The following is a 27,369-nucleotide window of genomic DNA, read 5'->3' on the forward strand; positions in this document are numbered from 1 at the left end:
AGGCTTGATTCCATTCTTTTGTAGATTAATAGTTAGTCTCAATAGTCCTTTTTCCTATGAAGATCATTGCTACATTGCCAAGTTCCCATCCAGACAGCCCCTCCTGGCCATCCTCCTCCTGGTTTCAGTCCTGACCCCCAGGCGCCCACTGCTTTAGGCATGCCACCTGCAGGTGCCTGCTGTCTGCCTGCTGTGTTGTGCTGAATTTATATTTTCTACTTTACTGCCTCAGTTCCTTTTTTTTGTCAAGTCTGGACAGCCCATTAGCAGCTCTCATCCTTTCCAGCTGGAACAAGTTCCTCTTCTAGCTGAGGCCTGACTTGAACAATTCCTTCTTTTTTAATATTACAAAGTTCTGGCACCAAAGAAACAAGTTAGTGAAAAAGTAGGCCAGAGGTAGACCATACTGTTTTTTTTTTTTTTGAGACAGTCTCCCTTTGTTGCCCAGGCTAGAGTAAGTGCCATGGCATCAGCCTAGCTCACAGCAACCTCAAACTCCTGGGCTCAAGTGATCTTACTGCCTCAGCCTCCTGAGTAGCTGAGACTACAGGCATGCGCCACCATGCCCGGCTAATCTTTTCTACATATATTAGTTGGCCAATTAATCTCTTTCTATTTATAGTAGAGATGGGGTCTTGCTCTTGCTCAGGCTGGTTTCAAACTCCTGACCTGGAGCAATCCGCCCGCCTCGGCCTCCCATAGACTCTAAATAAGAAGGAAGAGCCAGGCACAGTGAGAATCCCAATATTTTGGAAGGCTGGGGTGGGAGGATTGCTTAAGGCCAGGAGTTTGAGACCAGCTTGGGCAACATAGTGAGATCCCATCTCTACAAAAAAATAAAACAAATTAGCCGGGCATGGTAGCCCATTCCTGTAGTCCCAGCTACTGGGGAGGCTGGGGTAGAAGGATTGCTTGAGCCCAAGAGTTTGAGGTTACAGTGAGCTATGAGCAGGCCACTATACTCCAGCCTGGGTAACAGAGTGAGAACATGTACCAGAAATAAAGACGGCTGATCGTGGTGGCTCACGCCTGTAATCCTAGCACTCTGGGTGGCCGAGGTGGGAGGACTGCTCAAGGTCAGGAGTTGGAAACCAGCCTGAGCAAGAGTGAGACCCCATCTCTACTAAAAATAGAAATTAATTGGCCAACTAAAAATATACATAAAAAAAATTAGCTGGGCATGGTGGCACATGCCTGTAGTCCCAGCTATGCAGGAGGATCGCTTGAGCCCAGGAGTTTGAGGTTGCTGTGAGCTATTCTGACATCCCAGCACTCTAGCCCAGGCAACAGAATGAGACTCTGTCTCAAAATAAAATAAATAGATGATTTAAAAAGGAATCACAGGGCCGGGCGCGGTGGCTCACGCTTGTAATCCTAGCACTCTGGGAGGCCAAGGTGGGTGGATTGCTCAAGGTCAGGAGTTCAAAACCAGCCTGAGCGAGACCCCGTCTCTACCATAAAAATAGAAAGAAATTAATTGGCCAACTAATATATATAATAAAAATCAGCCGGGCATGGTGGCTCGTGCCTGTAGTCCCAGCTACTCGGGAGGCTGAGGCAGGAGGATCGCTTGAGCCCAGGAGTTTGAGGTTGCTGTGAGCTAGGCTGACACCATGGCACTCACTCTAGCCTAGGCAAGAAAGCGAGACTCTGTCTAAAAAAAAAAATAAAAATAAAAAAAATAAAAAATAAAAAGGAATCACAAACCAATGGAAAAGATCGTGCAGGACCATGCCATCAATAATGTTGGACCAACAGGTTAGTAATTTGGAAAAAAAATCTAATTTTAGACTCCTGGCCGGGCGCAGTGGCTCACATCTGTAATCCTAGCACTCTGGGAGGCCAAGGCGGGTGCATCACTCAAGGTCAGGAGTTCGAGATCAGCCTGAGCAAGAGCAAGACCCCGTCTCTACTAAAAAAAATAGAAATTAATTGACCAACTAAAAATACATGACTGTAGCATTCATACATATATACAAAAAAAAATTAGCCGGGCATGGTGGTGCATGCCTGTAGTCCCAGCTACTCGGGAGGCTGAGGCAGCAGGATCTCTTGAGCCCAAGAGACTGAGGTTGCTGCGAGCTAGGCTGACGCCATGGCACTCACTGTAGCCTGGGCAACAAAGTGAGACTCTGTCTCAAAAAAAAAAAAATTAAATAAATAAATCTCATTTTAGACTCCTATTTCATACTATACTTAAAAATTCCAGATGAATTTTTGGAAGTCATATAGAAACTTTCTATAATCAAAGAAAGGACTTTCTAAATGTAGATGCAATAGAGCAGTTCCCTAAAGGAAAAGGTTTAACATTTCCAGGTGCACCCATCTAGCCCCTACCTAATTAATGTGACTAATGCAGCTATTTTAAAGAAATGATACAAAGAAAAAGGCTAAACAGCATGGGCAAAAATAATTACAGAAAAATGCAACACACAAAAAAAATTAAAGAACGGATTGAAATAAATGAGAAAAGTGAAGACTATCCACCAACAGACTATGATACAGCTCTTAAAATAAGAGCGGTGAAAGTCTATGATACAAATACCCATGTAATAACGTTAAAGGAAAAGAAGCAGGATGCGAAATTGCAGTTACAACTACTGGAACTACTTGTAGCTGTGTAAAAATAGCCACATACAGGAGAACTATGGGAAGGAAGTATCACAAAGCGTCAATAGTGGTTACACCAGATTTGTGGGAGTAGGGTTTTAGTTTTTTCATTTTTCCCCTTTTGTCCAACTTTGTGATGATGCTCTATAAGTTAGATAAACACATTTATTTTTAAAAAATAATCTCTGACATTTTAAATTGCTTGTGGCAAGCAGACCTGGGACCCCTTCCCAGAGGACATGCTCTGCTTCCTGCTTCCTTAGTCCAGGTGACACTGACGGTATTGTCCCCTTCTAGGAAACCCCCCCCCCAGTTGGGAAGAGGCAGCACCAAGTGTCAGGGAGAAAACATGCTCAGGCCGAGGGAGGGGATTTTAAACAGTGCATGTTCCTCTCATAGAGTCTTTGGGCAGAATGATCCAGCACAACTGAGTCTTTGGGCAGAATGATCCAGCACTAGAAGAATATTTTCTCCCAAATTATAGAAAATAAAAGATAAAAATCCTCATTTTGTGGGGATCTCCTGGGTGTAATCTCCAATCCACTATAGAGCCTGGAATTCCTTTTGCCTGATGAAAGTGGGGATGTCCCTAAAGCCTATCTAGAAATGGACCCACCAAGGTGTGAATTTGTCTGCTAAGCCAATCATAACATCTGGCCATTTACTGAGAGCCTGCTGTTGACACGCCCAGAGCTGTGCTGTGGATGCTTCAAAGATAAGTCTGCAACCTCTCTGATGCTTCTCCCCAAAGGGGAGCCATCTCAGCCCCTGCTCCTGTTGAGTGTGGGCTGGACTTAGTGATTCAATTCTTGCAAATAAAAACGGCAGAAGTGCTAGAATGTCATTTCCAAGATTAGGTTATAAAAGGACTGCAGCATTCATCCACACAGACACCTCTCTCTCTCTCTCTCTCTCTCTCTCTCTCTCTCTCTCTCTCTCTCTCTGTCTCCCCCTCCCCCACTCATTCTGGGGGAGGTCACCTATCACATCACAAGGACATCTCGCCAGCCTATAGAAAGGCCCATGTGGGCCGGCGCGGTGGCTCACGCCTGTAATCCTAGCACTCTGGGATGCCGAGGCGGGCGGATTGCTCAAACTCAGGAGTTCGAAACCAGCCTGAGCAAGAGCAAGACATCATCTCTACTATAAATAGAAAGAAATTAATTGGCTAACTAATATATATGTAGAAAAAATTAGCCGGGCATGGTGGCGCATGCCTGTAGTCCCAGCTACTCAGGAGGCTGAGGCAGAAGGATTGCTTGAGCCCAGGAGTTTGAGGTTGCTGTGAGCTAGGCTGACACCATGGCACTCTAGCCTGGGCAACAAAGTGAGACCCTGTCTCAAAAAACAAAACAAAAGAAAGGCCCATGTGGCAGGGAACTGAAGCCTGCCAGCACTCACATGAGCAAGCCTTGACTGGATCAGGAAAGACCTGCCAAGAGCCCTGTGAGTGACCTTGGAAGTGGACCCTACCCCTGTCAGACTCCACATGACTGCCCCAGCCAACACCTTGAACACGGCCTCAAGAGAGACAGTCCTAAGCCAGAACCACCCAGCTCACCCGTTCTTAGGTTCCTGATCCACAGAAACTTTAAGATAATTAAATGTTTGTTATTTTAAGCTGTTAAATTGGGGGGGGGGGAGGGTGGCGTTTGTTACACAGGAATAGATAACTAATACCTGCACTAAATACCTGCACCGGTTTGATTCTCACCACAGCTGTGTGAGGTGGACACTACTGTCCCCGTGCTACAGGTGAGGAACTTGAGGCCGAGAGCAACTACACAGCAGGACAGCGGTGTGGTTCTGGGAAAACCCACCTCATTTGAGCCTCCCCCTCGATTTGGGGTAAACCAGTCCTTAAGGCAGGCCGTCTCCTCATCAGCCTCCCCGCGGGTTTCCTTCTTGTGGACACTAGGTGACAAGAAGCTAAGAGACCAAACAACTCTCAGATCTAGGCAAAGAAGTTGTTGAAATGCTGATCACACAAAAGGTGCTCTCAAGAAGAGAGTCAATCCAGCCAAGCACAGTGGCTCATGCCTGTAATCCCAGCACTATGGGAGGCCGAGGCAGGAGGACTGCTTGAGGCCAACAGTTTGAGACCAGCCTGGGCAACATAGCAAGATGCCCGTCTCTACAAAAAATATGAAAATTAGCTGGTCGTGGTGGCACATGCCTGTAGTCCCAGCTACTCAGGAGGCTGAGGCAGGGGGATCCCTTGAGCTCAGGAGTTTGAGGTTGCAATGAGCTGGGACAGCACCACTGCACTCTAGCCAGGGAAATAGAGCAAGGCCCTTTCTCAAAAAAAAAAAAAAGAGCAAGAGAAAGAGAAAGAGAAAGAATTCAACCATTCCGTCAAACCAGATATCCTGATCTGGGCAGGGCGGGATGACTGGAGATGGGAAGAGGGTGCCCTGCAGTCTGAGGTACTGGCCCTCAGCAGGCATCAGCCTCAGGGTCCTCAGTTCCCTGGCCAATTACAACATCCACCCCAAAAGCCAAATTGGACTCTTCCCTAGAAAATAAGCCTTAGGCTGCATCATTTCACTGCAGATGCTTATTTTAAAAATATATTGACTGTGCTGACTGGATAAAGATTTTTGTCAGACTGCAAGCTTTAAAAAAGCATTTAATTCAATCTGGCATCCCAGACAGAATATAAATCTGCTACAAAGTGAAGTTGATGGGCAAATGTATGAGATGCTTCAGCCCAAGTATTTAATCCAAGTACATCACGCAACGAATCTATCAACGCTGAAATTAAAAAAGCATGCAACAGATGTATTTAAGCAGGAAGGAAAGGAACAACAGGCTACCCTGTCTCGCTCCTTTCTTGATTGTCTATAAATAAGAATGATTTATCCGCTCTTCTGTCTTCTGGAGAAAGCACCCAAGCTAAGTGCTCACTACAAAATCTTTCAAAAGTCTGTCACCTGGCCGGGCGGCCATGGCTCACGCCTATAATTCTAGCACTCTGGGAGGCCGAGGTGGGTGGATCGCTCAAGGTCAGGAGTTCGAAACCAGCCTGAGCAAGAGCAAGACCCCGTCTCTACTATAAATAGAGGAAATTAATTGGCCAACTAATATATATATAGAAAAAAATTAGCCGGGCATGGTGGCGCATGCCTGTAATCCCAGCTACTCGGGGGGCTGAGGCAGAAGGATTCCTTGAGCCCAGGAGTTTGAGGTTGCTGTGAGCTAGGCTGATGCCATGGCACTCACTCTAGCCTGGGCAACAAAGTGAGACTCTGTCTCAAAAAAAAAAAAAAGTCTGTCACCTGATTTTTTCATTCTTGGAGGTGTTACTATCTCAGACCAGTCTCTCATGATATTTCAAATCATTAGAAAGTGATTAGATGCAGAAAAGCCCTACCAACAGGGAAAAAAATGACAATGAAATATCTCAAGATGTTCAGTGTGTTATAACCTGTCATTGGAGTTTAGGAATAAAGCCATTATAAAAATGTATGAGAAGATCCCCTTAACTCCAGCCAGATTGAAGTTTTAAATACGTCTGTCTATCAAGAAAAGAAGAGGTGCCCAGAAGCCTCTATGATACACTGAGGTAGATCAAAAACAGCCAAAAATTCTATGACAGCTATCAAGATGTGGGGTCTGTGTCCCCTCCACTTGGGTCAGGGAGGGCGCTGGGACTGCCTTGACCAGAAGAATATGGTGACAGTGATGCTGGGGCCAGTCTGGACACAGGCCCTAAGAGGCTGGCAGCGTCACTACGTCTCTTGGAACTCACCCGCCATACTGAGGCAGCCCCCATGGAGAAGCCCATGGAGAAGAGAACAGGGGTACGTGGCCCAGCTGCAGGCTGACAGCCAGCACCACTTGCCACTGAGCGCATGCACCATCTCAAAAGTGGATCTTCCAGCCCCACTTGACACCCCCCTGCCCCACCAACACCATGTGGGACAGAAAGGAGCTGTCACTGCCAAACACTACCTGAATTTCGGGTTTGTGAGCAAAATAAACCACTGCTGTCGTTCTAAGCCACTAAGTTTTGTGGTGCTTGGTTACACAGCAATAGATAACAAAGACAGGCACCATGGGGCAAAATATAAAGGTGGTTACAGTGAAGGCAACTTGTAAGAACAGATACGGTATCTATATAGCAATTGTTTTTTTGTTTTTGTTTTTTTTTGTCTGTTTGTTTTGACACAGAGTCTCTCTTTGTTGCCCAGGCTAGAGTGAGTGCCATGGCATCAGCCTAGCTCACAGCAACCTCAAACTCCTGGGCTCAAGCGATCCTCCTGCCTCAGCCTCCCGACTAGCTGGGACTACAGGCATGTGCCACCATGCCCGGCTCATTTTTTTTTTCTATATATATTAGTTGGCCAATTAATTTCTTTCTATTTATAGTAGAGACAGGGTCTCACTCTTGCTCAGGCTGGTTTTGAACTTCTGACCTTGAGAGATCTACCCACCTCAGCCTCCCAGAGTGCTAGGATTACAGGAGTGAGCCACCGTGGTTGGCCAGCAATTATTGATAATGAAGTATGTTACAGAGACAATTATGGAACACTCCTGTTAAGGAACTCTAAGGAAACTATGGCTATGGTATTGTGCCACTTAGTGTGCTTACACTGAGGGGTCAGTTAAAAAGGAAAATGAGAAGAGAAGCAGGAGCAAGTTAAAGGAAGAAAGCACTTGGAGACTCGCTACTCGTTATGCAGTTGCCTGAAATTAACTGGTAGAAACTCAGTAGTCTGATTTGTCTTTGTCTCCCTCAGTAAAGCCACAAGTGGCCTGCTAGCTGTCACACACACACACACACACACACACACACACACACACACACACACACACGAGGAACAGGTATCTCTCCTAGATCAAACACTCTGCACCTAAAAGGGATTTTCACCTGGCAAAGCTATGCCGGCCCAGCACAACTTTTATGATCAAAGGACCCTCCTCCAGCATCAAAGGCTTCCTGCTTTTCCAGATATGGATTGATCAGGAAGTTATGTGACAAACGGAAAGATTATTGGAGTTGAATAAAAGAGCCCTTATTACATCCACACTTTGTGATTAGCATGCTTCCTTTGGAGGATGCGCTCAACTTCCACCCTCCACAGGGGCAGACGTGTCATGCAGGCTGGCCAATGGGTGATTGATCGAGAGCTGGACATGTGACCCAAGCAGGGCCAATCAGACTCTTGCCCGAGACTTGGTATATGGACACTGAGAGGGAGGCGGACTCTCCTCTTTCTAGGCTGTAAACTTAAAGCTTATCTTCTTGTGACTGGCAGTAGCCATCTTTCCCAACACATAGAGAAGGATATCAACATGCTGAAAAAAAACCAAAATAAGTGATGGAAAGCCCCATAGAGCTCTGCAACATAATTTGAGCCCCTGGATCCCATCTTGCCTAAGCTAGCTGCACCCCTGACCATGCCAGCTGTATGAGCTAAGTCCCTTTTCATGAGCTGGTTTGAGCTGGTTCCTGACACTATGAAAGGGTCCTGAGTGACACAAGAGAAGAAGCCTATAATAAACATTAAAGTACCTTTAAGAGTTTGCGCATAGTAACTCTTATTTACATAATAATATTAAATTAATATTAATAATATTAAATTAATATTAATAATATTTATTTACAAAATAATATTAAATTTACATTATAATATTAAAGACACGGTAGAGCGGAGTTACTAAGCGCACACTTTCTAGCATCAGCCTTCCTGGGTTTGAGTCCCAGCCCTGTCACTTGCTCGATTCATGACCTAGGGCAGTGGTCCCCAACCTTTTTGGCACTAGGGACAATTTTCATGGAAGATAATTTTTCCATGGACTGAATGGGGGTAGGAATGGTTTCAGGATGATTCAAGCACATTTATTGTGTACTTTATGTCTATTTCTATCATTAAATACATTGTAATATATAATGAAATAATTATACAACTCACCAACTCACTTACCCCTGACCTAGGGTAAGTTATTTACCCTCTCGTGCTCCCAGTTTCTTTCGTCTGTCAAATGGGACTTATAATAGCATTTCACTTACTGTGAGGATGAGTTTAAATATGTAAAGTGCTAGAAGAGTGTGAGCCATATAGTAAGGACCACAGATGTGCAGGCCAGTATTTCTTTTTTTTTCTTTTTTAAAGATAGAGTCTCACTCTGTCACCCAGGCCAGAGTTCAATGGCCCAATCATAGCTCACTACAGCCTTGAACTCCTGGCTGGAGTGATCCTCCAGTTGGAGGTGGAGCCTCAGCCTCCACAGTATCCAGGTGTACTCCACCACACCCAGCTATTTTTTTTTTTTTTTGGTTTGTTTTATATTTTTTGTAGAAATGGGGTCTTACTATGTTGCCCAGGCTGGTTTCCAACTCCTGGCCTCAAGCAATCCTCTTGCCTTAGCCTCCCAAAGTGCTGGGATTACAGATGTGAACCACCACACCTAAAGATATTTCATTATTGTGAAGGTTCCTAACCTTCTGTACAGTCAACATTGCAACAGGCAAACAAAGAACATGCCAGAAAGGTCTGTCGGCTTGCCCAGTGGGTTAGGGGCAGAGCCTGGTGAGGAAGTAGTTCCAGTTCTGGGCCCAGGGCTCATTCCTGTGCCCCACAGCTGCTTCCTATTTGAGAAGAGCCCTACTAAAGGGTAAGGGAGCCAAGATTTGACAAAGAGGAAGGGTACCCCCCTCCTCTCCAGCCCCTGGCAGCTGCAGGCTTTGCCCAGACCAGCAGGATCTGAGCCACCCATCCTGAGGGGGCAGGAACACGTGAGGAGCCTCACTCCAACATCAGATTAGCCCGGTGCCGCAGCCTGCCTGTGTCTGTTGAGGGCACTGGCCTGCCACTATGGTGGGCCAGAGGGTGGCATGCCCACCTACATCACAGCCACGACACTCAAGGGGACATTGTGTAATTGCTGGGAACACGAGAGAACTTGAATCACAACAGAACACGAAACCAGCTTCTTGAATTGCGAAACATAAGTTGCAGTTCTCATTGTTCTACAATAGCGTAAAAAAAAAATCATAAAAGTGTCATCAAAACAAAAACTGAAAACAAAGACACAAGAAGCACCACCTCTTGGACAGAAACTCTAGCTGTTTAGGTGGTGACCTCCCTCCTCTCTGGTTTTTTCTCAAGGTGCCTCCCTCCAGCCATGATATCCTGGGACCCACAGTCACCATCCTGCAGCCCTGTGCCCCAGGATCCAGCCCTGCAGACCTGAGGGGCTGCGCCCAGCTTCCCCGCCAGCCGCAGAGGAGGCTTCGAGGACCACACTGCCACCGTGTGGGTGTCTCTGCTTGCAGCCACTGCTGAGAACCACCGCTGCCACCCAGCCAGCAGCATTCTCCCAGGTTTCAGCCCTGTCACTTGTCCTCCGACAGCCTGCACTGGCTGGCAGGCTGGTCCCTGGTCTCAAATCGTTGCTAGGGGAAGGACAGCCTCTTTAAGATCCTACCTCCTACTACCTGGGTGACCTGGATAAGCTATTAAATCTCTATGTGCCTCAGTTTCCCCATCTGCAAGATAGAGGCCCTCACAGCACTGGCCTCGTGGGGTTGTAGAATTTAATGAGTTAATACACATATGGTGCTTAGAATGGTGCCAGGCGTTTGGTAATTCTTCAATATGTCAGGAGCTTTCAAACCCTTTGGCTGTGACCCACAGTAAGAAAAACATTTATGTCACAACCTAGGACACACAGACATAGAGACATAACAGCAACAGATGTTTTACAAAACAAGGCTCATCACATACAGCACACTCCGGTATTTTCGATTCTATTCTGTTTGTTTTTTAAAAAGCTGATCACAACCCACTAAACCGATTTTGCAAACCTACCGATAGCCACATCCTGCAGTCTGAAAAACACTGCAATAAATATTGGTGAGCGGCAGCGGAAGCTTTTCCCTAAGCCCAAGCTGGCAGTCCTGGCTTCCTTCCCTTCGCCTCACACCTGTGCCCTGAGTCTGCCTTGTGACTGAGCCAGGCCAGGTCAGCTCTGGCTGGACAGAGGAGCCACCAAATGGCTGAGGAGCCCTTTGCAGCCTGCTGAGAGCTCAGCCTCTCTCCCTGCAGGAGGCATCCAGCACCAACAACAATGCGGACTGTCCCTACTGCAACCTTACTGGCCCTTTGTGAAGAAGGCATTATTCTTGCCATTTCTTAGATGAAAATCCTGAGGTCAAAAGTAGTGAAGTGACTATGGAATAAGGATAAAAAGAACTGGTCCTACGCTGGGATTCAGAATGTGAATTAAGCAGGGAATTGGCTCTGTAGAAAATGCTATGAAGCTGAATAGAATTGATAGGTGGCTGTGGAAGAGAAAGTGCTGGAGACACAGAAAAGCAGATATGAAAACGGGCAGGGTGGGAGCAGCCCTGCCAGATGGCATCTGGCATTATCAGGAACAGCTGCACTGACAGAGGCTCCGGAGGACCCAGGGTGACGGTGGAGCCCACCGAGGGCTCCAGTCCTAGGTGGAGCAAGGGCTAAACAAGAGGTCAGGCAGGGTGGAGAGGCCATGCCTGCCTACGCACTTACCTAGGCTCTGCCTGTGACGGACAAGGGACTCTATTAAGGTGAAGGCTGACATGGCGACTGGGGGCCAGAACCTGTTCCAAGGATTTCCTCACCCCATCCCCAAAGGAAGAGTCCTGCACAGTGCTGTGGACCTGCCAATTGGACAGAGGACAAATGACAGCATGATGCGGCCAAGATGAGCTGGAAAAAGATGTGGCAATTATTTTGGAAGGGCACAATGGGGCCATGTAATATGATGGGGAAAATGGAATTTGGAGTTAGAAGTTTCCATTTGGATCACTGCTCTGTGTCCAGGGAACAAATAATTGCGAGCATCTTCTATGATGTGTCAAGCCCTGAGGTTAAGCAGTGGAGAGGCAGATGGACCCTCAGGGGTTGACAGTATAGTGAAGAGTGAGGAGGAATAAACAGAGAATAAAGCCAGGCACAGTGGCTGAGGGGGGAGGACAACTTGAAACCAGGAGATCAAGATCAGCCTGGGGAGAGGGGAGAGAAGAGGAGGGGAGGGAAGGAGAACAGAAGAAAAAGGAGAAGAAAGAAAAACAATACAGAGTATTGAGTTTGGTGATTTTTTTTCATTTTTTTTTAAGGTGGGGGTGTCGTGAGGAGGGGTGTTCAGTGGCCTTCTTTGTTGAGACAGAGTCTCACTCTGTCACCCTGGGTGGAGTGCAATGGCATTACTGTAGCTCACTGCAACCTCCAATTCCTCTAAGCAAGCCTTCTGCCTCAGCATCCCAGGTAGCTGGGACTACAGGCTCACACTGCAATGCCTGGCTGGGTTTTTTTTCTTTATTTTTGGTGGAGATGGGGTCTCACTCTTGCTCAGACTGGTCTCAAACTCCTGAGCTTCGGGGATCCTCCTGCCTCGGCCTCCTAGATGTTCTAGGATTACAGGCATGAGCCATGGCGCCCAGCCAGTGTGGTGATTGACAAGTGCACTGAGGCTGTGGAAGCGCAGAGGAGGGGTCGCCAGAGATGAAGCCTAATCTGGTATCTAGTAGCATTTCCTCAGATGTCCAGTAGAGGGAAACACTTTCCAGTCATGGGGAGCAGCAAATGCAAATGCAGGGATGAGAGACATGTCGGCAAATTCTGGAAATAAGTGATTCCCATTGGCTAGAGTGCAGGTTGAAATGGACGTGTGAGATGGGGTTCTGTTCTGCTTCTAGATCTTGGACAAGTAACAACACTAACTTTAACTTCACTGACTGTAACAAGTAACAAGCTGGCTGTAACTTTGCTGCCCTTGCCAAAGACCCCAGGTCCAAGCAGGTGCACAGGTCACCACATTTTACCTGGGGCCCAGTTCCTCAACAGCTCCCAAGAGACAAGCTTGAAGGGCCTGGGGCACTAGGAGCCCACCCTTTCTTGTCACATAATGGGAAACTGGAGTCCCCAGAGGCAAAGTGATTGGCTGGAAACCAGGAGGTCATACTCTAACAGATAAGAAAAGAAAAATAGCCAGGTGTGGTAGCTCATGCCTGTCATCCCAGCACCTTGAGAGGCTGAAGCGGGAGGATCACTTGGGACCAGGAGTTTGAGACCAGCTTGGACAACATAGAGAGACCCTATCTCTCCAAAAATTTTTAAAAATTAGCTGGGTGTGGTGGTGTATGCTTGTACCGTAGTCCCCGCTACTTGGGAGGCTGAAGCAGAAGGATCACTTGAGCTTAGGAATTAGAGGTCGCAGTGATGTCTGATCTGTCCACTGTCTCTAAAATTAAATAAGAAAAAAAAAAAAGAAAAATAGGTCAGAGGAGTCTGAGCTATGTGAGCAAAATTTATCAGGCCCAGAGAGACAAGTATGGGACTTCGCCCCCTGAACACATGCCCAGGGGCACTTGTTTAAACTCATTTTGTTCCTAACTAGCTGCCTCACCCATTATCCTCAGGCTCCTGGAATTTCTGATACAAAGAACAATGTAGAGCCAATCAATAGCTTATGGTATTTTAATATAAATTATCGGTAAACAATTTAGAAATTGCCTCTTCCTTTAAAAACCCACTTGTAACTACTTCAAATCAAAGCACGTACACAGGACAACTTGAATCCATGCTCCCAAGTAGCAGTCCTCGAACTTGGCTCAAATAAACTCTCTACTTACATTAAGTTTGCCTCAGTTATTTTCCCTTTTGGTCAACACAGACAAGGCCCACAAATTGGCCTCCTACCTCCCAGGTAGGGTCTTTGCCTTTAAAAGGCACTTTGCCTTTGAGGAGCTTAGCAGCCTCATTTCTTAAAAGGAGAAAAAAAGAACCTTCCAGTACCTCTAGGAGTCGTTGGGAGAAGAGGTAAAGTGGTAAGCAGTGACAGCTGAGTTACAAAGCTACACCTTACCGCCCTTTTCTCACTATGTACCCTCCCTTGCTGTTCCCGCCTCCTTCCACCTTCTCTTCCGGTCCCTCCCCCCCCCCGAGGGCCCGCCCTCCTCTTCCGGTCCCTCCCCCCGAGGGCTAGCCCATCTCTTCCGGTACCTAGCTGAGGCTCCGCCTCTTAAGCTGTGCCTTTTCCTGCCAACCCCATTGGCGGAAAATCCGAGCAGCCCCTCAAGTTGGGTGGAGACGCGCTCCCGGGTGTCTGACTGCGGAAGTGACGTTAGAAAGGCCCTCCCTGAGGAAGCGACGACAAGAGTGCCCTTGACGGGCGGGGAGGGCTGGGCTGTGCATCTCTCCGCTCGCGCTGCAGGGAGGTAGGAGGCCCGTAGGGGTGGCTCGAGGTGGTGTCGCAGCTCAGGCACGCTGCAGGCGCGTTCTTAGCACGCTGGCGGCCTAGCGGGCGGAGGCCCCGGGTGGCGGGGACCTGGCCCACCGGAGAGCCGGCGGCCCTGGTGGCGGCCGACTTCCCCAGTTCCCTCCGCACATACGTCCCTTTTTTTTGGTTCCCCCATACTCTTGTTCCTGTGCCTCTTAGTTCCTCCTAGAATTGTTGCGGTTACCCTTTCCTGATCCTTCGACAACCCCATTTTTTCCTCCTTAATCTCCAATTAAAACACTTTTCAAAATAAGCAGTCGATGGAATACGGACTGTGCAGACAGCTTTGGGTTCCAATGTTGGCTGTCATTTAATAGTTGGGTTACTTGGGGCATGTTACTTAACTTACTTGAGCCTCGGATTCTTTTTGTCTGTAATATGGGCAATACTATAGCAACTTCCTTAAAGTTGATCTGGGAGGACCGATAATATATGTAAGGCAGTTGGCCCGTAGGAGCTGCTTGATAAATATTGGTTCCTCCTTCCCATTCTTATGTTATAATGCCACCTAAATACTGATTTCTCTTTGGTTGTCAACCCAGTTTTCTTGTCCTGGTTTGCCTACCCATTCCTTCTTTCCTTTGACTTTTTCCTTCTTCACCTCTACTCCACAAATCTTATATTATTTCCTTGCATTTTGCTTCTAACTTGAGGCCCTCAGTACTCCCATATCCCTTTTTTTTTCTATTGCGTTCACTTCCTGTTGTGTGCTCCAACTCTTTTTGCTTCTTTCCTTTACAGATGGCTCAGCGAATTCTCCTGAGGAGGTTTCTGGCCTCTGTCATCTCCAGGAAGCCCCCTCAGGGTCAGTGGCCACCCCTCACCTCTGGGGCCCTTCAGACTCCACAGTGCAGTCCTGGTGGCCTGACAATAACTCCCAGCCCAGCCCGGACAATATGTACCACCAGAGTCCTTTCAACAACCTTTAACATCCAGGATGGACCTGACTTCCAAGACCGAGTCGTCAACAGTGAGACACCAGTGGTTGTGGATTTCCATGCACAGTGAGTACTGGGGGTCAGCAGAAGGCTAAGGTCTCACTTGTTCAAGTATTTATTGAGTGCCTGTTACATCACAGTACCATGTTCAGTGCCTCTCAGACATACACTCATTACAAAGTCTGGGGAGACTCAGTCCCTGCTCCCAACAAGAGTGCAGTCTGGTAGGAGACAGACTAGTGAACAGTCTTCAAAGCTGACTGTGATTAGTGTTGCAAAACACTTACATTCTGTATCTTTTTTTTTTTTTTTTTTTTTTTTGAGACAAAGCAGTTGCACTCTGTTGCCCTGTCTAGAGTGCTATGGTGTCAGCCTAGCTCACAGCAACCTCAAAACTCCTGGGCTCAAGCAATCCCAATTCTACCTCAGCCTCCTGAGTAGCTGGGACTACAGGCATGCACCACCATGCCCGGCTAATGTTTTCTATATATTTTAGTTGACCACTTAATTTCTTTCTATTTATAGTAGAGACGGGGTCTCACTCTTGCTCAGGCTGCTTTCGAACTCCTGACCTTGAGCAATCCACCCGCCTCAGCCTCCCAGAGTGCTAAGATTATAAGCATGAGCCACCGCGCCCTGCCTAAGTTCTGTATCTTACTGCCTGAAAAGCTCAGAGTCATCTTCAGTGTGGACCAAATTTGGAAAAATATGACTATAGCATCACCTGGCTTTCAGTGTATACTAGTTTGTGGCCCTGCAGATTTGATTTGATTATAACATCTTGCCACCAAAAACTATGGGAATGGCTGGCAAAAAGTTATCAGTGCTACCACAGTCATGCCCAAGCATGCAGCTGATGGGCAGGAATTTCTTTTTAGTTCTATATGAGTTTGTTTTAGAGAGATGTAAGTACCTATGGCCTTCTTCATTTATAGACCTTTAGGGCCGGCTAGCTACCAAACTACAAAAAAATTAGACAAACCCCTCAGAATGAGGCATCCTGAAGGAAGCCAGTGTAGCCTAAGTTAGAAATTCAGAGGCCTTCTGGTTCTTCCTCTGACTCACCATGTCACCTTGAGCAGGCTATTTGATATCCTTGTGCTCCTTTTTTCACTTGAAATAGGAGATAAGGGCTTGCAGACTAGATTTTTAGGTGTTATGAGTTCATTGAGTGAAATCTTATAGGAAGATTTTTGGTTTGTTTTTTGTTTTGTTTTATTTTGTTTTAAGAAACAGACATCCAAGGCCGGGCACGGTGGCTCACGCCTGTAATCCTAGCACTCTGGGAGGCCAAGGCGGGCGGATTGCTCAAGGTCAGGAGTTCGAAACCAGCCTGAGCAAGAGCGAGACCCCGTCTCTACTATAAATAGAAAGAAATTAACTGGTCAACTAAAAATATATATACAAGAAAATTGGCCGGGCATGGTGGTGCATGCCTATAGTCCCAGCTACTCGGGAGGCTGAGGCAGTAGGATCGCTTGAGCCCAGGAGTTTGAGGTTGCTGTGAGCTAGGCTGAAGCCACGGCACTCACTCTAGCCTGGGCAACAAAGTGAGACTGTCTCAAAAAAAAAAAGAGAAAAAGAAACAGACATCCAGGCGTGGTGGCTCACGCCTGTAATCCTAGCATTCTGGGAGGCCAAAGCAGGTAAATCATTTGAGCTCAGAAGTTCAAGGGCAGCCTGAGCAAGAACAAGACCCCATCTCTACTAAAATAGAAAGAGATTATCTGGACAACTAAAAAATAGATACACACACACACACACATATATATATATACACATACATACACACACACACATATATATATAAAAAATTAGCCAGGCATGGTGGTTCATTCCTGTAGTCCCAGCTACTCAGGAGGCTGAGGCAGGAGGATCTCTTGAGCCAGGAGTTTGAGGTTGCTGTGAGCTGGGCTGACACCATGGCACTCTAGCCCAGGCAATAGAGTGAGACTCTGTCCCAAAAGAAAAGAGAAACAAGAGACTTAGTCTATCACCCAGGTTGCAGTAGTACAATGGTGTGATCATAGCTTACTGCAACCTCCGACTCCTAGATTCAAGTGATCCTCCTGCTTCAGCCTCCTGGGTAGCTAGGACTATAGGAGCAGGTTTGCCTCGGTAAGTTTTTTCCATTTTTTATAGAGACAGGGGTCTCCATATGTTGTCCAAGGTGATCTTGAACTCTTGGCCTCAAGCAATCTTCCCAGATTGCTGGGATTACAAGCATGAGCCACCCTGCCCAGTCAGAAAAGGTTTTTTGTTTGGTTGGTTGGTTTTTGAGACAGTCTCACTTTCTTGCCCAGGCTAGAGTGAGTGCCATGGCATCAGCCTAGCTCACAGCAACCTCAAACTTCTGGGCTCAAGCGATCCTACTGCCTCAGCCTCCAGAGTAGCTGGGACTATAGGCATGCGCCACCATGCCCAGCTAGTTTTTTCTACATATATTAGTTGACCAATTAATTTATTTCTATTAGAGTAGAGACAGAGTCTCGCTCTTGCTCAGGCTGGTTTCGAACTCATGACCTCGAGCAGTCCGCCTGCCTCAGCTTCCCAGAGTACTAGGATTATAGGCGTGAGCCACCGCGCCCAGCCCAGAAAAGGTTTTAAAGGTTGAGAATAAAATAGAAGTTGTCAGCCAGGGGCTTATAGAAGGTGGAGCTATTATTCTGCCCTCCTGGTGTGGTGAGCAATGCAGAGAGGGCTTCCAAAATGAAGGCGCATGCCTTATTTTGTTCTCCAACAAGGAATCAGGGTATGGGTTTGTTCATTTGGTGCCAGGGACTTTCCTTGTTGCCACATACATAAAGATGATAGCACTCATCAAGACGGAACACCTGCCTTCAGGGCAGTGGATAGCAGCAATTGATGCAGGAGCTATGAGGTCACAGTGTAACTTGGGGGTGAAAGAAGACACTATGAACACAAGTTTAGGTTGCTGTCCCAGCCGTGCTTCTGTGATCTTACACAAGTTTCTTAGCTCATATAGACCTCAGTTTCTTCAGAAGATGCTTCCTCTTCCTTTGCAGTGTTGAGAGTTCTGTTGGTTAAGAGTTCAGAAGGTGCTGGCACAGTGACTGACACATTATAGACACTCGTAGCCATTGACTTCCCCTCCCTTTAGTTCTGAGTCCACATGATGTTTGAAATAACTCTATAGCTCCAAGAGCATGTTTATCCACATTGCCTTAGTTGATTTCTCATAATAGCCTTGAGAGCCATAGTCTCACTTTTTTTTTTTTTTTTTTTTTTTTTGAGACAGAGTCTCACTTTGTTGCCCAGGCTAGAGTGCTGTGGCATCACCCTAGCTCACAGCAACCTCAAACTCCTGGGCTCAAGCAATCCTGCTGCCTCAGCCTCCCGAGTAGCTGGGACTACAGGCATGTGCCACCATGCCTGGCTAATTTTTTCTATATATATTAGTTGGCCAATTAATTTCTTTGTATTTATAGTAGAGACAGGGTCTTGCTCTTGCTCAGGTTGGTTTCCAACTCCTGACCTTGAGCAATCCACCCTCCTTGGCCTCCCAGAGAGCTAGGATTACAGGCGTGAGCCACTGTGCCTGGTCCATAGTCTCACTTTTTCAAATGACAAAACTGATTGGTAGCCGGGCACAGTGGCTCACGCCTGTAATCCTAGCACTCTGGGAGGCTAAGGCGGGTTCATTGCTCAAGGTCAGGAGTTCGAAACCAGCCTGAGCAAGAGCAAGACCCCGTCTCTACTATAAATAGAAAGAAATAAATTGGCCAACTAAAAATATATAGAAAAAATTAGCCGGGCATGGTGGCGCATGCCTGTAGTCCCAGCTACTTGGGAGGCTGAGGCAGGAGGATTGCTTGAGCCCAGGAGTTTGAGGTTGCTGTGAGCTAGGCTGATGCCACAGCACTCTAGCCTGGGCAATAGAGTGAGACTCTATCTCAAAAAAAAAAAAAAAAGAAAAAGAAAAAACTGATTGGAGAGGAGCCTCTCTTTGAATCTAAACCTTTTAACTTCTAATCCCTATTCTATATGACAGTGTATTTTTCTGAGACATATTGCAATAAGTGAAATCATCTTTATAAGAGTCTTGTGATGAGGCCTATGTTTTAGAAATCTGGGATCTGTGAAATTTTCCCAGTTGCAGAGTCTCCTGGCATCACTGTTTGGTGTGTTAATTTTTAAACACTGTAAACAAGTAATAAGGGCAAAAGTTCCCTTAGATGTGGGAAGGTTCGGGGAGACAGTAGATGGAATGGTGAGTGCTCTTGTGACTGACTGGGGCTTCCTCTCTCACCTTCCAAGGTGGTGTGGCCCCTGCAAGATCCTGGGGCCACGGTTAGAGAAGATGGTGGCCAAGCAGCATGGGAAGGTGGTGATGGCCAAGGTGGACATTGATGACCACACAGACCTCGCCATTGAATATGAGGTATGCATGAGTAGGGGCTTGGCCCCAGGGCAGCTGGTATGGGGACTGTCATGGGGGCCCAGGGGCAGCTGGTATACGTGTCATGGGGATCACACCACGTAGCCAGTAAAAGGGGTGTCGCTCAGAGCCCTTTGCATATGTGACTCTCTTGGTCCTCTGAACCATCTGTCTCTCTCCCCCACCACCTTTAGGAAGTAGATTGCATGGCCCAAAACACCAGGCTGTTCTGTAGTCTCCGTATTGATGTATTCCTTCATTCATCTATCCACATGTTCAATCATCAGTCATTTGTGACCCATACTGTGTGCTAGGCATTCATAATTCTGGCAAAAACAAGATGAGATTCTTGTCCCCAAGCAGCTCTTAGTCTAGTGGATGGGAATAACAGGTAGACAGATCTCATTGCAGGGTGAGAAGTGCTGAGAGAAGAGGCACATGAAGGAAGGAGGAACTGACTGTTCCTAGCGGGAGGGGGAGGAGACGGAATGCTTCATGGTAGAGAGACCCTCTGAGCTTAACCACACAGGATGATGCATAGAGAAGGACGGGCCGAGGGAACAGCATACACAAAGACGTGAAGTAGTTTAATGTGGTTAATTTGTTTGTGCATTTTTTTCAGCAGATACTTGAGGGTCCCTCAATGCCAGGTACTGTTACTTGGTGCTGAGGATATGGCAGTGAACAAAACTGGCAAAATCCCTGCCTTCATGGAGCCTACATTCTCATATTTTAAATTGGGTCAGCAAACTTCTCTAAAGGACCGGTTGGTAAATATTTGAGGCATTGTAGAGTGGTGGTATCTGCTACAACCATTCAGCTGTCCTTGTAGCTGAAAACAGCCATAGATAGTATGCAACTGAATGGACAGGGCTATTTCATAAACCTTTATTTACAAAGCAGGCAGCAGGCCTGTTTGGCCTGTGGGCTGTTGTCTGTTGACCCCTGTATTAGATAAAAAGTGCTACAGAGAAAAATAAATCTGGAAGACAGGGTGGGAGAGCTGAGCCTGGGGATAGGGAGGGTTTCTTTTTTAAAAGGGTGGGTTAGGGAGGGTCTGAGAAACTGACCGTTGAGCAAGGACCTGAAGAGAGTGAGGAGTGGGGCATGCAGGTCCTTGGAAGAGCCAGCCCCTGAGGTCAGATGAGCCTGGGTTGCTCCCAGACCAGCTGGAGCCATGTGCCTGAATATGCCTGGCGTGTGGGGCATCCTCTGGGCTGTGAAGACCACTGCAGCTGGAGAAGGGGGACAGCAGGTCCATTGTGGCTGGGTGGCCAGAGTGAAAGGTCGAGCCAGGAGTGAGAGGACAAGCAGCTGGGAAAGTCAACTGCAACCAAATTGGGAGGGGATCTCTGGATAGTCACACTTTAGTTAGCCAATTAATTTTCTTTCTGTTTATAGTAGAGATGGGGGTCTCACTCTTGCTCAGGCTGGTCTTGAACTCCTGACCTTGAGCCCTCCACCCACCTCAGCCTCCCAGAGTGCTAGGGTTACAGGCGTGAGCCAAGGTCGCATCTGGTGGCCTGTGGGCCAAATCTGGTTCACAGACTCATTTGGTCTGGCCCTCACAGTATTTTAAAGAAATAATGGAACCAGGTGTTCATATTTAAAACTCAGAAGACTTAATGTGAAAATCCAGATTTCTGGTTTTCTTGAAATGTGTTGATATGGCCAGAGTGAGCCTTCACCCCTCCCTCCTTCCTCTGGGTACCAAGTGGCTGAAAGAAGGGCCTGTTTCTTCCTTGAGTTTAGAAGTCCAGGCTTAACTCTCACTACACCAGCTCAAACGGAGATGCTCATCCTTTATAACCAGTCGCCTGTGGCAGGAAATGGGTAGGGGTGGGGGCAGGGGTGAGAACAGGCTGACTGGCCCTTGAGCTGGGCAGGGAGTGGAAGGCGATTACCCAAGGGAAAATCAAGCTGTCCTCACCAGGAGCAGAGGAAATAGATGCTGGGCAGACAAATCCTCTGGTGACTACTGCTGATAGTCATTTGGCCCATTTAGACGCTCTTAGCTTTCCCCTCCCTGTCGGTCCCTCACCCCGGGGCCTGCAGCAGCCTCGGGTGCAAGGGTGTGATCTTCTGGCTGGAGCTTCTAGGGCCTCCTGCGGGGTTATGGGCAGGCTTCAGATGTCCCAGGCCTCCTCCTGGCACTGCCAGACGTGACAGCTTCAGCCTCATCCAGTGTAACTTTTCAGCAGATACCTCCGAGGACCAGTCATGTGCCAGGGACCATGGGAACTGGTACAGCTGCAAAGACAACCCCAGTTTCTGCCAGCAGTGGTCCCATGAGGTGGTGGGAGTGCCCAGAACCACCCGCACCTGCGTTCCAGGGCGCCTGGTATGAGGGTGGGCAGAAGTCCTGTGGGCGAGCCTGGAAAGTGCAAGGAGGAGTGAATCTTTTTGTGGGATCTCCTCTCCCCTCCTCCCTCTGTCCACTGTCCAGATGCTGTGCTGGTCAGACAGAAAGGCCTCAAGGCCACTGGGCCCATATCACCTGACCTCAGCCCCCTTGTTTTGCCAAACCCTGGGCTGACCTCAGTGCAAGGCCCAGGAAGCTCCAACCAGATTCTTCCTGACCCCTCCGACCCCTTCCTGCCTGCCTTCTGCCATACCTGTTCTAGAGAGCCTGAGCAAGAAGTTCCACTAAGAGATCCTTAGTAACCTCTTGACAGCTTCCTTGAAGGCCTCAAATCCTTGTCCAAATGTTGGATGAAGTTGTTGGAAAAACTGCTGTGAATCATATTCAGGGAATTAGGCGCTTCTCCCCAACCTCTCCTGACCCCCGCCCTACCCCAGCATGCACCCTCAGGTGCATCTCCCTCACAAGAATCCCTCCCCTGTGTGAATATTTTTCTCTCTAATGTTCTATATAACATCATAGACAATTCATTGAGTAATAATATTTCATGGCTGGAATATACGTATTTTAATCACTCCCATTTCCACTGTTTTGAAAGTATTCTAAATAAGGGCTAGAGTGAGTGCCGTGGCGTCAGCCTAGCTCACCGCAACCTCAAACTCCTGGGCTCAAGCGATCCTGCTGACATTGAGCAGTCCTCCCACCTCAGCCTCCCAGAGTGCTAGGATTACAGACGTGAGCCACCATGCCTGGCCTACGTTGACAGTCATTATCATCCATGGTTTACATTGGGGTTCACTCTTGGTGGTGTATGTTCTATGGGTTTGGACCAATGTATAGGAACATGTATCCAGCGTTCTTATATCATACGGAATAGTTCCACTGCCTAGAAATCCTCTGTGCTCTGCCTAGTCATCTCCAATTCCTGGCAACTGCTGATCTTTTTACTAAATGTCATGTAATTGGATTTGATTTTTTCAATAATAGTTTTTCCAAGAACTCTCTTGTATCTAAGAGCTTTGACAAGACATTTGGCATCTCTCATTTAAAGCATGGAATCCTTTTAATGCTTTCTCACATATTCACCCTGCTGGGCACAGCACAGGTTGATGCTGTGGGCAGTGAAGGCAAACAGATCTTGTTTCAAATCCTAGCTCCACCACTTAACTTGCTCCATCATCTTGGAACACTCAGCTTTTGAGCCTCCATCTTCTCATTTCTAAAATGGCTCTGCTTAGAGGCAGGAATTTATGAAATAGCAGATGCAAGTGCTTAGTATCATCCCTGACAGTTAAAAGACACCCAGTATATGATAGTGACCTTTTCCTTTGTGCTAATTAACCTGCAGTCAGCCAAGGAGGAGGTTGCTGGCGTCCAGCAGCACCTAGCACTGTGCCTTCCCTTGGTAGGTCCTTAACCGAGTCACACATGGATGAAGTTGGGGTGAGACAGGAGACCTGGCAGGGCCGTTGAGCTCAGTGGTGTTGTGGGGGGGGTGTGGGTTAGTAGGAAGAGACTGCATGCACATACACACTCCTGCCCTGCATTCTCAGGGTCTTCAGCCATGGATAGGAGGTTGCAGGTGGCTTCAGGTAGCAGGAGGACAGGCAGCACATCTTAGCACATCTGTTCTGCAGCCCCTTGGTTCCCTCAGTCCTGCCAGAATTGAGAAAGAAGCTGAATCCTTGGTCCATGGCTGCCTGTCTCTCACACTCAAACGTACATTCCTGAAGGATGTGCCAAGGACCTGTGCGCTTCCATTTAAGGCAGTGTTTACAAGGTCCTGGTTCGTGAGCCAAGCTCAGGAGCAGCAAAGCCACAGCTTCCTCCTTGGGGGTGTTGTGCAGTGTCCTGGAAAACCCAGCTTCCTGCAAGCCCCGGGCATATTGTGTTTGTGTGTGTGAAGCTCAGACTTCAGAAAATCCCCTTGATCAGTAATGACTAGATCTTGGTTATCATAAAAATACATCTGCAGTGTGTCTGCTGTACACATGGCTCCAGCAGGGTCTCCGCATGTCCGAGCAAGTGCAGAGGTTTACACAAGTGAACTCAGGAGCAGCCTTCTTCTGGAGTTCTTATAAACTAAGTCCCCTCTCCAGGCCACCCCAGTGAGTTTAGAGTCCTGCTTAGAAGACCCTTGAAAAAAGATCACTTATGCAGGGTCTTAAAGCATTTATTTTAGTTAAGGAAGTGACAGGATAGTATCCACTAACTGCAAGGTTGGAAGCCTGTAGCTGAGCTCTGTGCCCCAACTTGAAGTTGCAGCTTCGAAGCACCACTGCCTCTGCAGACCACTAGAGGGCGCTGGAGGACACCCTGCGAAGGCCCTGGTGGCTTCAGGAGCGCCACAGAGCGTCCTGGAGCAAGCCCTGCCAGGCCCTGCTCTGCCTGGAGACAAGGGGAGCCACGTGCTGAATGCTTGGCACTTCATGCCACCACCCATGCCAGAGTCTGTGACAAGGACAGCAGCCGAGCAGCGGGGGGTGGTGAGCAGTGACATGTGTAGTCAGCCCCATGCCTGGAGGTTGTCAGCACATCCCTTCTGGGCAGTGTGTCAGCTGCCACCCACATCAGCCATGGGTCAGTCCTTGAAGGGGCCTGAGGCATGGCAGAGGCAGGGACTGTCATCCTGCCTGCTGTGTTTGTCCCCAGAGTCCATGGGGAGACAAAGGAGTGGGGTGCAGGGCCTGCCACATAAAGTCAGTGCATGAGGACAGTGAGATCCGCCAGTCCGTCCTGTGTCTGTTTCTTTCCTTTATAACTACCGTGTGCACCGTTCTTGAAGATTCTAAATCTTAAGCCTGGCTTCCCCGGATGACTCGTGCCAGAGCAGCACTGGGCACGTGTGAAGACCTGGTGTGTCTGTGTCCATTACTTTGTAGTTAACTTGTATGTGAGGAAATCTGCTTATCTTGTTCTATTTATGCGGTTTTCTCAAATGCCCATGAATGCCAGACAGGGAGCCTGGGCAGCAGCGACCTCGAGCTGTGGCCTTGTCTGCATTCCGAGTAATCTATACAGGTCCCTGAGGGAGCCCAGGAAATGCTTCATAGGCCAAGAATGCTCTTCCCATCTGCCTCCAGCCCCCAATATAAGCGTCAAAACGTATATGGCTGAGTCCTCCTCCCACACTGTCCAGTAGGAGTCGGTGAATTTCTGGACCCTGTTAGCCATTCGGGGCAGCGAGTAACGTGGCTCTCACGGGGCTCCGTGTCACGCATTTCCTCTGCAGCCACCATCTGGTGAGTGCCCACTGTTTACCAGGCACACAACCAGTTTCCTACTGCCGGGCGCTGTGCTGAGTCTTTCCCTGCATGGTCTCATTCAGCCCTCGCACCCTGCAGCGAGCACCGTTAGTGTTTCCGCCTTGCTGATGAGAGCACTGAGCCTTAGAGTGAAGAAGTGGGTTGCCCCAGTCCACCTGGCAGGTAGAAGACGATCCGGTCAGCCGGCACCGGAGCCCGAGCTCTCGAGCACTCAGCTCATTCTCGAATCTTTAATCCCTATCCCAGACCCTCAAAGTAGACGTTATCCCTGTTTTAAGGAAGAGGACACTGAGGCTCAAATAGGTGGTGTGGGCCAGGCGCAGTGGGTTATGCCTGTAATCCTAGCACTCTGGGAGGCCGAGGCGGGCGGATTGCTTGAGGTCAAGAGTTTGAAACCAGCCTGAGCAAGAGCGAGACCCCATCTCTACTATAAATAGAAAGAAATTAATTGGCCAACTAAAAATATATAGAAAAAATGAGCCGGGCATGGTGGCGCATGCCTGTAGTCCCAGCTACTCGGGAGGCTGAGGCAGGAGGATCCCTTGAGCCCAGGAGTCTGAGGTTGCTGTGAGCTAGGCTGAAGCCACGGCACTCACTCTAGCCTGGGCAACAAAGCGAGACTCTGTCTCAAAAAAAACGAAAGGTGGTGTGACCTGGCCAAGCCCCTGGCTAGTGAGTCCAAAGCCTGGATTTGGACTCCCCCAGCTCTGTCTCCCCTGGGCCAGGCTGCCCTTCGGTTCCTCCCCCAGCCCTGGCCTGCAGCTGCATGGGTTATTTTCATCTCTCCTGTCATTCCAGCCAAACCACTGGGCCAGTGACTCAGTCTCGTGGTTGAGGGGGGAGGGTACTACTGAGAGCCTGCAGTGGAAGAAGTTTCTCCGGTGGGTGGGCCTCCAGGCCTCGCTGGCCCCTGCACCAGGGAATGGGCCACTTTCCTTTGGCCCCGCCCACCCGTGGCTTTGGGCAGTCACTACCCTGGATAAGCTACCAGCTTACCCACACAGGCTAAGGAATGGCAGTTGAGAAGAGTTCACCTCCAAGTGACATTGACTCCCCTGTCCCCTCCATCCAGGTGTCAGCAGTGCCCACCGTACTGGCCATGAAGAACGGGGACGTGGTGGACAAGTTTGTGGGCATCAAGGATGAGGACCAGCTGGAGGCCTTCCTGAAGAAGCTGATTGGCTGACAAGCAGGGAAGAGTCCTGATTGTCTGGGACCCCCATGGTCCCAGGGAGGGACCCCAGTAGAACTCACAGCCCTTGTGTGCTGGCCCTTCCTGCCACCTCCCTCTTTCTGGCCCCTGTGGGCCTGTGCTTTGGAGACCAGCCTCCAAACGTGGGCCACACATGCTCCTGAGCCGCTGACCGCCAGGGCAGCCGTTGGAGGAATGGTGCTGCTGCTGACCTGGGACAGCGCCTTGCCACCCGCCCTGTCTTGTCTGCTCCCTCTAGGGCTTGTTGCAGTTCCCGTGGCGCTGGGGGAGAGCCTGGGCCAGCCATAGCGTTCCTGGTCACAACACCTCGGGCCTCACTCACCTCCTCAGTCCCTCCTGATGTGAACCTCTGCTTCCTGCATCTTTCTCTCCTGCTGCAGTTTTGTAAAAAGAATCACAACGAAGAAACCCAAACAAGTGAGAGTGATACATAATTCTCTCATTTTTTGTAGGTCTGTAATAAAGAACTTTATGTGATCCCTTCTTCCTCCTGCCATGAAGAACTGGCCCGAGTCCCCCCAAAAGAGCCACCACTTCTTTCCCTTAGGCACAAGGGCAGAGGACAAGCACGGGGCTGGGGGAGCCCTGGAGACCTTTGACTGGGGAAGGGTCTGGACGCCAGCTTCCCTCACACTAGCTGGCCCTTTGGTTCTCTGAGCAGGAGGCTTAACTGTGAACAGATCAGATCAATAAAGCTAGAGGTTTGCACTGTTGGCAACTCCCGTTCTGTCTGGGCTCAGAGCACTTGGGACCCTTTTCCAGGGGGCTCAACCACTGTCCGTGTTCCTGCACCCCCTCCCCATAACCAGCCCCTCCTCTTAGTAACTTGTCACTGATGGCCGCTGTTCTGGGGACACCTTCACACATGGTCCTTGTGCCCTCATAAGGCAAGAGGCTATTGTCCCCGTTACCCAGGTGAAGGCACCGAGGCTCACGGGATGCAGATTTAGAGTTTCGAGGTTGCCTCTGGAGCCTGGGCTTTTTTTTGAGACAAGAGTCACTCTGTTTCCCTAGCTAGAGTGCCGTGGCATCAGCCGAGCTCACAGCAACCTCAAACTCCTGTACTCAAGCGATCCTCCTGCCTCAGCCTTCCGAGTAACTGGGACTACAGGCATGTGCCACCATGCCCTCTAATTTTTTCTATATATTTTTAGTTGGCCAATTAATTTCTATTTTTAGTGTAGACAGGAGTCTTGCGCTTGCTCATGCTGGTCTCGAACTCCTGACCTCAAATGATCTGCACACCTCAGCCTCCTAGAGTGCTAGGATTAGGCGTGAGCCACTGCGACTGGCCAGGAGCCTGGGGTCTT

General features: G+C 48.5%; 1 protein-coding gene across 1 annotated transcript; it reads left to right on the forward strand.

Annotated features, from left to right (window-relative positions):
- The first annotated feature begins 13,677 nt into the window (after positions 1 to 13,677).
- On the forward strand, positions 13,678 to 26,772 carry TXN2 (thioredoxin 2). The gene is made up of 4 exons (XM_012787104.2): positions 13,678 to 13,819; positions 14,623 to 14,885; positions 19,098 to 19,221; positions 25,919 to 26,772. The coding sequence occupies exons 2-4, from the start codon at positions 14,623 to 14,625 to the stop codon at positions 26,030 to 26,032; spliced, it is 501 nt and encodes a 166-aa protein (XP_012642558.2). The 5' UTR covers positions 13,678 to 13,819; the 3' UTR covers positions 26,033 to 26,772.
- Positions 26,773 to 27,369: the final 597 nt, after the last annotated feature.

This window comes from Microcebus murinus, chromosome 10 (assembly GCF_040939455.1).
Source record: "Microcebus murinus isolate Inina chromosome 10, M.murinus_Inina_mat1.0, whole genome shotgun sequence".
Classification (NCBI taxonomy): domain Eukaryota; kingdom Metazoa; phylum Chordata; class Mammalia; order Primates; family Cheirogaleidae; genus Microcebus; species Microcebus murinus.